At 32.5% G+C, this 16262-nt stretch overlaps 1 protein-coding gene across 5 annotated transcripts in view; it reads left to right on the forward strand.

Moving 5' to 3' along the window:
- LOC106467652 (paired box protein Pax-6-like) overlaps positions 1-16262 on the forward strand; it is a 61507-nt gene that overhangs the window by 41487 nt on the left and 3758 nt on the right. For all 5 annotated transcript variants that reach the window (XM_022395850.1, XM_022395847.1, XM_022395851.1 and 2 more), the window contains one exon: positions 14331-14600. In XM_022395850.1, coding sequence (XP_022251558.1) covers positions 14331-14600 — 270 coding nt within the window. The remainder of the gene's footprint in view (positions 1-14330; positions 14601-16262) is intronic.

The raw sequence follows: 16262 nt of genomic DNA on the forward strand, positions 1-16262 counted from the left end.
GTATCGATGCATCTGTATAATTCTGCCATTTCAGTTTTAGCTGAGAAACTGTCTATCGACGCATCTATATAAGTCTGCCACGGAAGGTTTAGTTGAGGAACTGTCTATCGACGCATCTGTGTAATTCTGCCATGGTAGTTTTAGCTGAGAAACTGTCTATCGACGCATCTATATAAGTCTGCCATGGCAGTATTAGCTGAGAAACAGTCTATCGAAGCATCTATATAAGTCTGTCACGACAGGTTTAGTTGAGGAACAGTCTATCGAAGCATCTATATAAGTCTGTCACGACAGGTTTAGCTGAGAAACTGTCTATCGACGCATCTATATAAGTCTGCCATGGCAGTATTAGCTGAGAAACAGTCTATCGAAGCATCTATATAAGTCTGCCACGGAAGGTTTAGTTTAGGAACTGTCTATTGACGCATCTATATAAGTCTGCCATGGCAGTATTAGCTGAGAAACAGTCTATCGAAGCATCTATATAAGTCTGTCACGGCAGGTTTAGTTGAGGAATTGTCTATCGACGCATCTATATTTGACTTTTACGTTTGATGCTAGAGCATTTGATGTATATGATTATAATCAACTATTTATAATCTTGTCAAATAATATATTTTTTACGAGGCTACAAATGCTACAAGCAAGACTATTTCTATGTTCTTTGAAGCTGTTGGTAGTGTTTAAGGTCAAGCTATTTTCAAAAAGTATATTTCAAAGTGCAGAAGGGGAAAACATGAGAAGTTGTATACACACAAGATATTAAAACTGAAAATTCTGTGTTACACTTTATAGTCCGATTAGCTAATCACCATTAAAACAATAATAATAACTTTAAGTTAGTATGTTTAATGCTTTCTTTGTAGGTAATCCATGGAATGAAATTCATTGTGCGTTTCAACACTTTTTTTTATGTTAAAAACACGTGAGTGTAAAAACTGGATATTAAATTATAAGCGTCATGCTAATACTAAAATTGTCTTATAGTCAGACAGTGAGGACTATACGTGTATTCTCTTTCCTAAATAGCAATCTGTTAGTTTGTTTTAAGAGGTTGCGATTTTAGAAATGTTTTGAAATGATTTTAAACTTAGATTTAAACAGGAACTATGGGTTTAAAATTTTCTAATTTTGATCATTGTTGACGATTATTACTATAAAAATCCAAATGATCAGTCTTTGAGATGTTTGTTGATTGTGCAACTACTCCAACAATACACAATCATAAATACTTTTCTTTAGTTATTCTATTCTATTCTTTTTTTTGTTTTTTTTTGTTTTGAAGTTTACATGTTTCCTTGCTGGTGATAGACAATGTGTTACTTGAAAACTTATTAACCCGATCAAATATTTTTCGTTACACCCCTGAAAATGTCAAGGCGACTTTTAATTTTCGCTGTTATTTGAATATAAACTTCTAAGTTATTATCTTGAGAGAAAAAAGACAACTCTTGCGTACTTTGTGTATGGTATGAAAAGTACGTCATGCCTGACTGCATGCCATATAACTGCCTGCTGAACAACTGGAATATAGAAAAGTTTAGCAATTATAACAAATGATAGTTTTGTTTTATTTACATACAAAGGCTGAAGGAGACCATGCTCTTAATGTTTATAAACTATTATTTTTATTTGAGCTGTCGTATTAAATAATCTGTTAAAGAAAAACAGCTGTTATACGTTACTTAAATATACTTTGAAATGTAAACTGTTTATATATAGGTCGGTAATTTTAAACATTTGTAATTCACCTTTGCCACCTGTGCTCTCCTCTCTCATTACTAGCTGTATAATTCTCCTTTAGGCGCAAGTTGTTATCTTAATCATTATGGTACGTGTAGTATAAAACTTATATTATAGAAAGAAATGAAAATTCACCTTCTTAAGTCACAGAACGCAGTCTATATTATTACAGTTTTCTTGTACTCACTTATTTTCTTAAGTTAAGGGTTTTACTAACTTGTTGTTTTTTTTAACGAACGGTTAAACACTGTTTTTTTTTTCTAAACACATTTCATTTGTTCAGGCTGCAATAATTTTAACCTACTTAGTTTCGAAATGCGTACGTTCTACGGGTGTATCAGAGAGTTATTAATATCTTGGTTCTGTCCAACCCAGAGCCCCAGTCATGGAGATGACTAAGATCAATTCTACGTCACTATATTGAAATCTTTCTCGGAGTGGAGCAAGCTAAAGATCGACAATGATATAACGTACACTGGAATTACAAGGTAATCCTATCCCGACCAACCTGTCGACAGATGATTGATATCATGTTGACATACTGCTAACAGTCTGGATATCTCCTTCTCAAATCATGAGATGTTTCCAGCTCACAACTTCCCTTATCAACTGGAATTAGGCTTCTGAAAGGAAGGAAGATGTTTCCAGCTCACAACTTCCCTTATCAACTGGAATTAGGCTTCTGAAAGGAAGGAAGATGTTTCCAGCTCATAACTTCCCTTATCAACTAGAATTAGGCTTCTGAAGGTAGAAGACATTTGCGTTTTACGCTTATACAGAAAGTAACGGTGACTGTAGTGATTTTAAAACTTGAGTTCACTTCATCAGTTTTCATTCATTTTCTAATTCTTCGTTGTAAAAGATAGATTTTTGGCCATGACTCAATCATGATAAAATATGCAACCTTCAGCAAAAGTTGATTATGAAAAGCGATAATGGAAAAGAAAAGACAGAGAATAATTCTGTTTCTACCTAGCACGATGGAAAGATAGTCGGTGACTGACGTGAGTGCAAACAGCTGTTAAGGCAGGAATTTTACCGATACTCTGATCGTCTTAAAATCAGTATTTCCATGACAGCCACCATTTACTTGCCAGTCTCTAATGGCTAATCTTTACGTCAATCGCTTGCATCTTTTAAAGATAATTTTAGTGCGTACTTGATAGACCGCGCTTCATTTTTTTATTATTAAACTGCCGTAGTATATGTCACTTTGTGTGGTTTCTGGGACAAGCTATAATCAAACAGTGATTGATACCCAAAGAACAACAACAAGAAACGGAAAATAACTTAAAGTATGTAGAAGTCCCTCGTCGCCTTTCTATTGTAGATGAGTGTATTAGCCCCCCCGGCATCATCGGAGCGGCGGTCTTAGTATGTTTGCTATGACGGTAATTAAATTGTGATGGATTGTCAGACAGAAAGCTTTACAGAAACAGGTAGACGAAGCTGCTACTGGATATCAAAGGAAGACGACAAGCTATCCAAGGAGCCACTTTTCTTGCAAGCTTAGCTATTTAGTAACGACATCCTATTATTAGATGATTGGCCACAACTAAGGGTAAAATTATTTCCATGTCTTATGTGTTGCCCCCTCCAGTCTACTGTCGACCTTTACTTCTAATAGCGACGACATTTTGGAGTTAATGGGTGCTTAAGGGCCCATCAGCAAGAGTTATGCTGTAATTAAAAATATAGTGCTTTATAAATTTCACACGAGATCCCTAGACTGCACTGTGCTATAATTGATCATAAACTACTTTATAAATTTCACACTGGACTGTTAGGTAAAGATAAATTGTAATTAACTATTACATTATAATAAAGTTCTTACTGGACATTCCGAAAAAATTAGGCTTTATTTATTTTCAAACTGGATCATTTCAAAAAAAAATACTCTGCAATGAAAGTTAATTCTTACCATAAACTTCACTCTGATTACATTATGTAGATTTTGTGTAATGTTAAACATCCTTTTGAAAATTCACCATGGATAGCCCTACAGAATGATGCTGTTACCAAATGAAAAATACATTATCCATTTTACAAATAATTGTATGATAAATTTACAATAATTGAATATTATTTTTTGTATATATATATCTTATCTACCACCAGATTTATTTCTCTTGTAACTGAACATAAATACCTTCATGAAATTCACACTGATCCACCACATAGATGTGCGCTGTAATTAAATACACTGTTTAGAAATGGTTGCACAACAGCAACTTTGGTTTGTAGAATCATAGACTTCTAAACATAAGTTTATTAGTCCAGGTTTATTTTATTCTATTGCGTATTATTACTCTAGTTCATTTGTCAGTATTTTCGCATAATCAGAAATAATACAACATTAATGCAAACATATCTTGCCAAAATCCGTTAGATGCCAAATGAATATTTCAATGGTTTGTTACATAAAATGATTACTATTTTATAACACATTACGAAATGTTATATTAAAACGATTCTGGAACCTCGTCACGTCATTCTATTCCACGTGGCCACATAAGGTCATGCTCTATCTGAAGACCGTGCTGCGTAGTCCATAGCAAGTGGCTTCGTTAGAGGGCTGTAATGTTCAAATCATCCATCTTCCCTGCACTTTCCATACTCTGTAACCAAGTCATCCAGTACATCTGAAAAAAAGGATAAATGAAAGACTATATATGAATATATATATCTTCATAAAATACCACTTTCAGAGGAGCAGGCGAGGATAATTCAGGAACTTGTCAACAATTTGTTTTGAACATACAATATCAGTGGTGGGCTGGCCTTGCTGTTCATAGTTCATACTAAAGTGAAAAGTCAAGAAATGATAAAGATGTAAAATCACATGTACCAAGAGTTAATTTACGAGAGTAAAACGAATAACAAATGAATTGCATTTCAGATCGCATGATCGCGTAGGTGCCAGAATGTTTTATAACAGTGAATTTAGGAGAGTGATTAGCATCAACACTAGTTTTACAGATAAAATATAAAAATTCCTATTATTTATTAATTTTAATAACCATGCACGTGTTGTAAACTTGTTGTGAAGAAATGTTTTTTGTGTGTGTAAATTTTGTTTCAGCGACTGAAATATGAGATCAACTCATGAAGGTTGAAAAGATTACTAAAATCTCAGTCTTTATAAATATTAAGCTTGCGTTTGCTTGTTCTTCTGTCCGGAATATTTCTCGCAAATGTCTCGATCAAATTGCTAGAAAAATCTTTGTCCAAGGAGTCCGGATTGCATATTGGCTTTTCCATTCAGAATAACATTATCTGTTTTTTGCTTGCTCGAACTTTTTAATGCAACAAGTATGCTACACGATGGAACAATATCGTTGTCATCACGTGACGACTGGCTTTGTTTTCAACTTTATTTTTTTTATTTGCAAAGTATTTTACACAAAACCACTTAACCCACTTGCAATTTCTGAAAAAAAAAATGAACATTACACCAAATTATAAACATATTTCTGTGGGCTTTAACGACTTTTTTGGTCTAAAATACACATGCGCAGTTCGGTAAAAACCACATGCTTTTCACTTTGTGAACACGCATTCAGACGTTTTTGCATATTCAGCTAAGTTTGCCTTCATTACAACTTTACATTTACTCTACTTGCAATAATTTAGCTTCGGTTCGTTTCATAGACTAATATAACACCTCTTAGCTACTTTTTTATTTAGTACGGGTTTTTATTCTTCGTATTTGTTAGTTTCTTTGTTTGAACTCGTAAAACTTTGTCATACACTGAACGCTCATAACTGTTTCATACTCTGTACACTATGATAAATACAATTACTATACTTTATTGTTTACTTTACGTGTAGTTTTATTGAATAGAATTACGGGTACGTGAGTGTGTTTGTCTGACCGCGTAGTTTTTTAATAGACTAGGATTTATTGATCTAACACATTATGCCTGCAAAAAAGTATATATTAAATACTGTGCGTAAAAATGACAGAATAAGGAAAGTTCGAGCGAAGGACATGAAAACTGTTGCAAATGTTTTGCGGATCGTGGTTAGTAAACATAATATTACTGGTATCTATCGGTAATATAATAAATTACATTTAGGGACAACGAGAGTACATTTGTAATATAAACTCTTATTATGAAAACAAAAACCTGAACTCGAGTCCTCTGGTCAACAGTGCTCTACTACTGAGTTATCCAACAGTGCAAGTTGTCTCCGCCAGGTTTCATATGTGAGTATGCTCACCATACTATATTATGATAAGTACACTCTAAACATTATGTGAAGTCTATCACAGTCTTGCATTTATTCTTAAATTTCGTTAGTTAATAGTTATAGAACAATTTTGAACATAAAATCCTGCATGAAAATGGTGATAGGTATCATCAGACATGTCACTTTTTAATGTTCTTTTTTTTCATGTTATGCGTTATTGTAAACCGGTACCAGCTAGTGTTTTTAAACTAAGGAAGCAAGCTATAATCCAATGACTATATTTTTCAATAAACAGATATAAAACCTTTTAGTCTTTGCCTATATCTTTACATTACACTACTTATGTTATGATATGCATTACTATTTTGAATAAGATGTAAAGAAACCAAATAAGTCAAGACAAATGAATATTTTTTCAGGAACACTCAGGGATTATTTAGCCATTTATAATACCAAGCACAGAATGAGGCTCTAAAACAAGTAAATTACATTATATTTGAGTCCAGGTAGTGAGTATTTAGTTGAAGTTAGTATATCAGAAGATAGTCATTAGATTGTTGGAAGATATATCACCATAAAATATTTAGTTTCGTCCAGAAGATAGTCATTAGATTGTTGGAAGATATATCATCATAAAATATTTAGTTTCGTTCAGAAGATAGTCATTAGATTGTTGGAAGATATATCACTATAAAATATTTAGTTTCGTTCAGAAGATAGTCATTAGATTGTTGGAAAATATATCACCATAAAATATTTAGTTTCGTTCAGAAGATAGTCATTAGATTGTTGGAAGATATATCACCATAAAATATTTAGTTTCGTTCAGAAGATAGTCATTAGATTGTTGGAAGATATATCACCATAAAATATTTAGTTTCGTCCAGAAGATAGTCATTAGATTGTTGGAAGATATATCACCATAAAATATTTAGTTTCGTCCAGAAGATAGTCATTAGATTGTTGGAAGATATATCACTATGAAATATTTAGTTTCGTTCAGAAGATAGTCATTAGATTGTTGGAAGATATATCACCATAAAATATTTAGTTTCGTTTTTATTTCCTTGACGACGTTTTGAGCAGACACTCTTTTTCAAGCCAGAAACAAACTTATTGGTTAAGTGATTTGGTTGTTTAGGTTTAACGACGCAAAGCACCAGGGCTATATGCGCCAAAAAGTCTATTAATGTAAAAAAATAACAGAGTAGACCAAAACGTGTCAAGTTTTATTTATTTAAGACGAGGGTAAAAAATTGAATAGAATTAAAATAGCTAAAAATACGATCAATACGGACAGCATAACTTTCACTAATAACAATGTCCAACATCAAAGGTAAACCTCGAGATAATACATCATGTCTAAAATGGTTCTACTACAGGACGTTTTTAAAGGAAACAATGTACAAAAGGAAAATACACGAAATCAGAATTTAATGAGGCTTAAACAATAAAGTAATGACAATATTACAAAACTAAAGGAAATAGTGACGAGATGTTGTTAACAAATAAGGAAATAATAAAGATTAATTATACAACAAAGAAATAAAACAGTTAATAAGAACGAGTGTAAAAATATTCAAAGTAACTGAAATAATTAAAAAATAAAAGAAGATTTGTTGAAAAATTATAAAAACTGAACCGTTCGTTAATAACAAAAGGACGTATAGAAACTAATTTTAAAAATTACTTCTTTTTCGATAATGATTATTTGATTGTTGTTGGAGGGAGCACGTCGTAGGGCAAGTACTTTAACGTGGTCAATGGAATGACCAGGTTTGTCAAATTGTCGAGCTACAGACTTATCTTGATCTTTGATTGAAATGCTACGTAAGGATTCTCGTGTGCGTCCAGCGACAATACGGCTGGGTTTTTTTCTACGCATATTTGTTCGCAGTTTTACAAATAATATAATAAATTAAACATTTAGATGTACAAGTGGAATGGCTATTAACAGAATAGGCTAACGTAGGGCCCTTAACAAATTATTTATGGTCAATGTAAAGATAAGCGTTGCATTTACTCTGACAACTGTACGTGCCACATGTTGGTTGTATGTTGTTCGGAAGGTGACTATGGATGAGTAAATCTTCAATGTTAATGTCTTCTTTATAGGAAATTAGAAGTTTATTGTGATACATATGACTGGTGTGACAGTTGTCGAGCGATATAAGAGTTATTTTTGTGTTGAATGGTTGGTACGTAAGTATAAGGGAAGCGCGTATGACCAGTGACACAGTAGAAGTGTGTTGAATGAAGCGAGATTGGACACGTGTCTCTATGTTGTCCATTGTGTTTGTGTTATTGTTACTCGTGTGGTTTAAGCTAGGCGGTCGTTGAAGAGTTGAATTGGAACGTTTGTTGTTTGTATGTTTTATATGAGGTTATCGTAGGTGTAATAAAGAAGAGAAGTTTTTGTTTGTTTGTTATTAAGTACAAAGCTACACAATGGGCTATCTGTGCTCTGCCCACCACGGGTATTGAAACCGGTTTCTAGCGTTGTAAGTCCGCAGACATACCGCTGTGCCACTGGGGGCAAGAAGAGAAGTGGGGTAGCTAAGTTTCTCGATAAAACGGAACAGCTCAATAGATGTGTTATTATAATACTGGTCATTACTGCAGAACGTATGTAACCTGGTGAATTGTGATTTTGGGATGTTTCTCTTGATTATATAAGATGACTGGATTGAAAATGTAAGTAGCTATATATATATATATATCCGTCTATTTGTAATGTCCAGATAACGTACAGATAAAACCTAAAAAAAAATCACAAATCTTATCTCTATGTATAGGATGAGAGATTTTAATCTTCATCAGAATGTAGGACCATCATCATCATACAACAGCTATGAAGATCTACTAAAGAATCCACCACCTAGTTCTGTTGTCAAAATCCTTCCTGGCACACATTAAACGAATAGTGAGTTATAAATTCTAATTAAAGGCCTGAATTGTGTTCCCATTGTGAAACTTGTAAACGAGTTCAATACAGAATAGGAACTCTAGCATATTTTTCGCCGTTTGCATCTTCAAGTAAATTTATACACTTCACCTACAGATCAGTTAAGACACTAAACCCCTACATCCCAACCTGAGACCAGCCTCGAATACAACTAAGTCATTTTTTACTGAGCTACAGAAACAAACCAACACATGGACATCCGAACCTGAGACCAGCCTCGAACACAACTAAGTCATTTCTCTCTGAGTTACAGAAACAAACCAACACATGGACATCCCAACCTGAAACCAGTATTGAACACAAGTAAGTCATTTATCTCTGAGCTACAGAAACAAACCAACACACGGAAATCCCAACCTAGGATCAACTTTGAACACAAGTAAATCATTTATCTCTGAGCTACAGAAACAAACAACACATGGACATCCCAACCTAGGACCAACTTTGAACACAAGTAAGTCATTTATCTCTGAGCTACAGAAACAAACCAACACACGGAAATCCCAACATGGGAAATTCGTTTCTTTCGATTATTGCAGAGAAAAATGGTGAAAGTAAATTTACAACTTGGAATTAACAACTGCTCCATCTTTTAGAAACCTCTGCATGCTCTTCGTTTCCCTGAGAACATTTTAATAAAAAAAGGAGTGGTGTTTATTTGGAAGATATAATTTTGTGTTCAGGAGGTTCACCGAAACTATTGGACCAATCGTCCCATGCTACCTGTGATAAAAACCCCGAGATGAACATCAACAGATTTACTGTGCCACGATAGAAATATTGATAAGAAATAATGAAGTTAAGAAATTAATTGTAAAATAGCCTAAACTTTCTGTATTCTATCTTCTTCTTGAAATACATAACCCATATGATCGTGATAGACCCATAATTTCGATATGCATCTGTCCTACTGGACTCATTTCTTGTTATCTCGATCCCATACTAACTCGTTAGTTTATCAACTCCGTAATTACATCCCGATCCTATTCTAACTCTTTTATTTCATCAACTCCCAACTTACACCTTGATCTCATCCTATCTCCTTTGTTCATGAACTCCCTACTTACACCTCGATTCCATACTAACATATTAGTTTATCAACTCCCTAATTACACCTTGATTCCGTCCTAACTCCTTAATATATTAATTCTCTACTTACTTTCAGGACACCATTGAGGACTTAAAAATTGCAAATTTTGACTTAAAGCCATGGAAATCAAAATGGATTCTTTCTATGTTAGCTGCTTTGTTGGTTAAGTTGAAGATTTCATGTATCTTAAGTACACAGGTGCTATCACATTCTTGTATTGTAGATATATTTATGATGTTCTTAGATAGCTACATAAGCTAATGATGAAACTGATCTTTTCTTCAGTTCGTTAAATCCTTTCATACGTCACTCCAATACATCTCTTATACTTCCCACTGAACCAACATTCACCATATAAATCACTCCTATATTGTTTCAAAACTCTCACATTATAACAAAGAACAGTACCGTCAGTCACATGTTCCATAATAAGCATATAATTTCTTATAAACGAGACAACAAGATTAAAGATTTACTCACCCATAGTCAGCTTCCGAACAACATGCATCCATCATGTGATACATAAGAAGGTATGTAGAACTGTCAGAAGAACATATGCAAAACTAACCTTTACATTGATTAAAAAAGATTGTTAAGGATTCTGAATCAGCCTATTATGTTATTAGCCACTACATTTGTACATCTGATTGTTTAATTTATTATAGTATTTGTAAAACTGCGATCAGATAGGTGTAGAAGAAACCAGCTGTATGCTCGCTAGACGCACACGAGAATCCTTACGCAGATGTTTATCTCATATTAATACAATTGAAGACACTTATTGGATGTTTAGCTGAAATAGATATGTTACACGTCAATTAGTGTCAGTGTTTAGCAGAAATAAGTAAATTAGAACACAAGCAGTGCATGTTTCACTATTTGAATGTTTAATTGATATACGTTTATTAAAATACACTTAATTACTATATATTTAAAACAAGTATATTAGCTCTCATTTTATAGGTAATTAGCTGAAATATTGATAATAGAAAACCCTCAGTAAGTACTTACTTAATACATGTATATTAAATGACTCAGAATTCATAATAAACAAGGAAATAAACGAAACTTACTTAGAATTTATGTATGTTAGGAAATACGTAATGAGTATTCTGTTGAAATAAGTATATTAAAATGAACTTAGAAAGAGTTTAGCTGAAATAAATATAGTAAGAGGTATTTATGGAAAATTTATTAGAAATACGTATGTTACATGTCATCTAGAGAGAGTTTAGCTGAAATAAATACGTTATATGTCATATAGTGAAAGTTTAGCTGAAATAAGTAAATGTCATCTAGTGAATGTTTAGCTGAAATAAGTAAATGTCATCTAGTCAGAGTTTAGCTGAAATAAGTAAATGTCATCTACTCAGAGTTTACCAGAAATAAGTTATTTTATGTCATCTAGTCAGAGTTTACCAGAAATAAGTTATTTTATGTCATCTAGTGAGTGTTTATCAGAGATTCGTATGTTATATGTCACCTAATGTGAGTTCAGCTCAAATAAATATGTTATATGTCATCTAGTGAGAGTTTAGCTGAAATAAATATGTTATATGTCATCTAGTGAGAGTTTAGATGAAATAAATGTGTTATATGCCATCTAGTGAGAGTTTAGCTGAAATAAGTAAATGTCATCTAGTCAGAGTTTACCAGAAATACGTTATTTTATGTCATCTAGTGAGTGTTTATCAGAAATACGTATGTTATATATAATTTGTTGAGAGTTTACCAGAAACAAGTATGTATATGTCATCTAGTGAAAGTTTATCAGAAACAAATATGTTATATGTCATCTAGTGAGGGTTTAGCTAAAATAAGTATGTTATATATCATCTAGTGACAATTTATCTGAAATAACTATGTTATATGTCCTTTAATGAATGCTTAGATGAAATAAGTATGCTATATTTGATGACGAGGAACCCACTTTGAGACTAATAATGGCTGGAGATGGCTTGAATAGATAATGAAGAAAAACTTTAATATAAGTTTAACATAACAGCAAATGTACAACGTTTCGACAAGGTTTTGTCATCATGATAGACCTCTCTTTTTTCAGGGGCAAACTGAAGAAGAAAAGTCCATTATTGAAAGCTTTCGGGTTATATGGTTTTTGTTCATTTATATGTCATCTAGTGAGAGTTTAACTGAAATATATATGTTATATGTCATCTAGTGAGAGTTTAGCTGACAAATATATGTTATATGTCATCTACTGAGCGTTTAATTTAAATAAATACGTTATATGTCATCTAGTGGGATTTTAACTGAAATAAGTAAGTTATATTTAATTTAGTGAGAGTTTACTAGAAATATGTTTATGCAATCTAGAGAGATTATCAAAAATAAGTGTGTTATATGACATCTAGCTGAAATAAATATGTTATATGTCATCTAGTGAGAGTTGAACTGAAATAAATGTGTTATATGTCATATAGTGAAAGTTTAGCTGAAATATATGTATTATATGTCATCTACTAAGAGTTTAATTGTTATATGTCATCTAATGAAAGTTTTACTGAAATAAGTAAATTAGAAGACATGTAGTTGGTGTTTAGCAAACAAATAAACTAGAATACTCTTACAGTTAGTGAATTAAAATATATTTAATTAGTGGTTTGTTTAAATAAGTGTATTGGGAGATACGTGTTTATTGTTTAGTTGAAATAGTTTATTACAAGACAGTGAGGGAGTGTTTAATCTAAATAAGTATATCAGAAGGTACATGATCGGAAATAATTGTACTAGTCAGTACCAAATTGAAATTGACAAATATTATGTCAATTTCTTCTGAAACAAGTAAACTTGGAAGCAGTGTTAATTTACCGAAAACAAGTATTTTTGAAAATACTTACTTAATATTTAGCTAACGTAAGAATATTAGCAGACTCAACATTTATCTTAAGCAAGTAAATCCGAAGACATTTAATGGGTATTTAGCTAAAATAAGTATACTAAAAGACTCTTCGTAAGTACATAGATAAAAGACGTATATTTAAGGACATTTAGTTGGTACTCATTTGAAACAAATAAATTATAAAATATATTATGAAACGTTACCGAAAATAAGCATATTAATAGACACCTAGTGAGTGTTTAGCTGAAATACGTAAATAAGACAATTAGTTAGTGATTAGCTTAAGTAAATATATTAGAAGAGAAGTTTTTGAGTGGATAGTATAAATAATTATGTTATAATACATATATAGTGATTAGCTGAAGTAAATATATTAGAAGACAAGTTTTTGAGTGGATAGTATAAATAATTATGTTATAATACATATAGTGATTAGCTTAAGTAAATATGTTTTTGAGTGGTTAGTATAAATAATTATGTTATAATACATATATAGTGATTAGCTTAAGTAACTATGTTTTTGAGTGGCTGGTATAAATAATTATATTATAATACATATAGTGATTAGCTTAAGTAAATATATTTTTGAGTGATTAGTATAAATAATTATATTATAATACATATAGTGATTAGCTGAAGTAAATATATTTTTAAGTGATTAGTATAAATAATTATATTATAATACATATAGTGATTAGCTTAAGTAAATATATTTTTGAGTGGCTGCTATAAATAATTATATTATAATACATATAGTGATTAGCTTAAGTAAATATATTTCTATTTGAAATTGGTGAAACGTTTTGTTTATGAGAAGAACAAACCTTTGATTTTATTTATTACAAAACATACATTTTAAACTAACTACACAAATAAAATAAACCTTTTAAACAGTTATACAAAAGCAAGAGAGGAATTGTGCCTTACAATTATTGTAGGAATTAATCTAACAGATCTAAACCACTTAACCGAATTTTACTCTGTTTGCAAAAGTATTAAGCCTTAATCACTAGGATCATTTTTCATTAGGTCTCTCAGGCCCCAAATAAGTTATAATTTGCTTAGAAAGAGTTTCTAATAATTTACGGAAATACACAAAGTAATATTTACAACATTATTAGAAATACGAAAATTAGTTATTAACAAAATTAAATCACTTCGGGTCAAATAGACTCAACTCTAGTAGTTATTTCGATACAGTAATTATCGATAAAGAAAGTGTACAGTTACTCTTCTTGTGGTACATAATCTACCAATACCTTCAGTAACACAAATTACCTTTGATACCTAAAAGGCAAGTTACCGAGTTTGCCACAGGTAAGAAAATAATTTTTAAATATGTCCCCTCTCCTTCAGTGGCCACGTATCTGTGGTGATATTTTTACCATAAATTGTCATAATATGAGTGACAAACTTTAAATATGGCTGAAAAAATCTTATTTACTTATGATATTTCTCTTTGAATGTTTCCTGTATAGGTGTTTGCGTCAATAACACAGCACCTAGTGTGAGTTCCATTAATCGTATACTAAGAAACAGAGCAGTTGAACGAGCCACGGCTGAATTTGCAAGAGCTGCAGGGTATGGTCTCTATAACCCTTACACTGCTGTTTATCCTTGGGGTGCTGCGACCACTGCGTCCTCGTCACGTGTCTGGTCAGGAAACTACCCTGGCACCTCAGTGGCGATTAGGAAAGAGCCCACCAACGTATCTTGTATTAGTCCAGGTCGTGAACATTTGGGATTGGGTATGTTATTGATTTTAAAGAGCATAATTTCCACAACTAATATTTCACATCAGTATCTGAATTTTTTTGGTTCTAATTTCCCTCCTAGTTTTAAAGTTCCAAGGATAACAAGAGTTAATGGTATAAAAAACAGAGTAGACTGTTTTTGTGGTAATAATTAATGTTCATAATTCGTGTATTTTATCAATTTCATGAAAGTTTATCACGCAGAAAGCCGTTCATAAAAACGCCTTATAATACTTTGGTCTTTTATCGTTTGTTTGATGTCATATGAAACATTTCATGAAACAATGAAACCTCACGCAATCCCGATACTCTAGGGGTTACCTAACTTTCTGGTATCCCATTAAATGGGATACTTACTTATTGTTTTTTGTTTTTCCTTTTTTTTTCTTTAACGACTTTAATCCCAACTAATCTGAAGTCGGCCTGCAATTTTGTAAACTAAGAATTTTTACACCCGGGTTGCTGGCTCAGTCGGCAACCATTTAAGACGAGTACGTTCGGTGACGGGTATTCGAACTGAAATTGCGAGACGATCATCTTTACAATCAGCTTATTATCCATTTTAAATAAAAGAACAAAACATTTGACGTCAATATTTGGTGAATTATATTTACCAAACTAACCATTAAGCTAGTTTTAAAAGATACCATTTATTTTTTATCATTACCTTTAAGAGTCGGATCAATTTAAAAGAAGTCTGATTTATTTACAAACAAAGATGCAATTTAACCGAGATAATATTAATGTTTCAAGTTAAGTTAATCCAGCCAATGTCACGTTTGGTTAATCATGCACCATTGGCATGTACGTACCATTATTAAAAGAAAAATACTTCTAAGGAACGGTTAGAACAAAGTTAGTAAACCGAACAACTTGTATATGAAAATAAAACATTTATTAATTCAAATAGTCTCCATTCTTATCGATAATGCTTTTCCATCTTACAATCAGGTTGTTATTGCCCTGATTAAAATAATTACTTGGCTTTAAAGCAAAAAAACATGTCAATATTCTCTTTAACACCTTCCATATTTGCATACGTTTTCCCATTAAGATGGTGTTGCAGCGAACGAAAAAGATGGTAATCTGATGGTGCCATATCTGGAGAATATGGTGGGTGGGGGAGAATTTCCCAACCCAACTCTATAATATTGTGTTGCGTCAAACGTGCCACATGTGGACGAACATTGTCGTGGAGAAGAAGAACACCTTTCCGATTGACGAGTGAAGGACTTGATTTAAACATTTAATTGCTGACTATAGATCTCTGCATTGACCGTTCGCTGTGGATTGAGGAGTTCGAAATGAATTACTCCTTTGATGTCGCACCAAACGCAAAGCATCACTTTCTGTGGATGAAGTCCAGGTTTTGGGGTCAGAAATGGTTTTTATCTAGGACTGAGCCTTTTGGCGTTTAATATTCGCATAGAGAATCCATTTTTCATCACCGGTGACAGTTCTGTCCAAAAAATGGTTCACGCGCACTACGCGCCAGAAGAGACGAAGCAACGTTCACACGTTGGAAACGATGTATCATCGGAGAGTTCGTGAGGCACCCAAACACCTTCTTTATGGGGTTTTCCCATATTCCTTAAATGTTTATGTGTTGTTTCATGAGAGACGTGCAATTTCACAAGTGTGTTGCCTTGGGTTAGA

This window comes from Limulus polyphemus, unplaced genomic scaffold, assembly GCF_000517525.1.
Source record: "Limulus polyphemus unplaced genomic scaffold, Limulus_polyphemus-2.1.2 Scaffold2693, whole genome shotgun sequence".
NCBI lineage: Eukaryota > Metazoa > Arthropoda > Merostomata > Xiphosura > Limulidae > Limulus > Limulus polyphemus.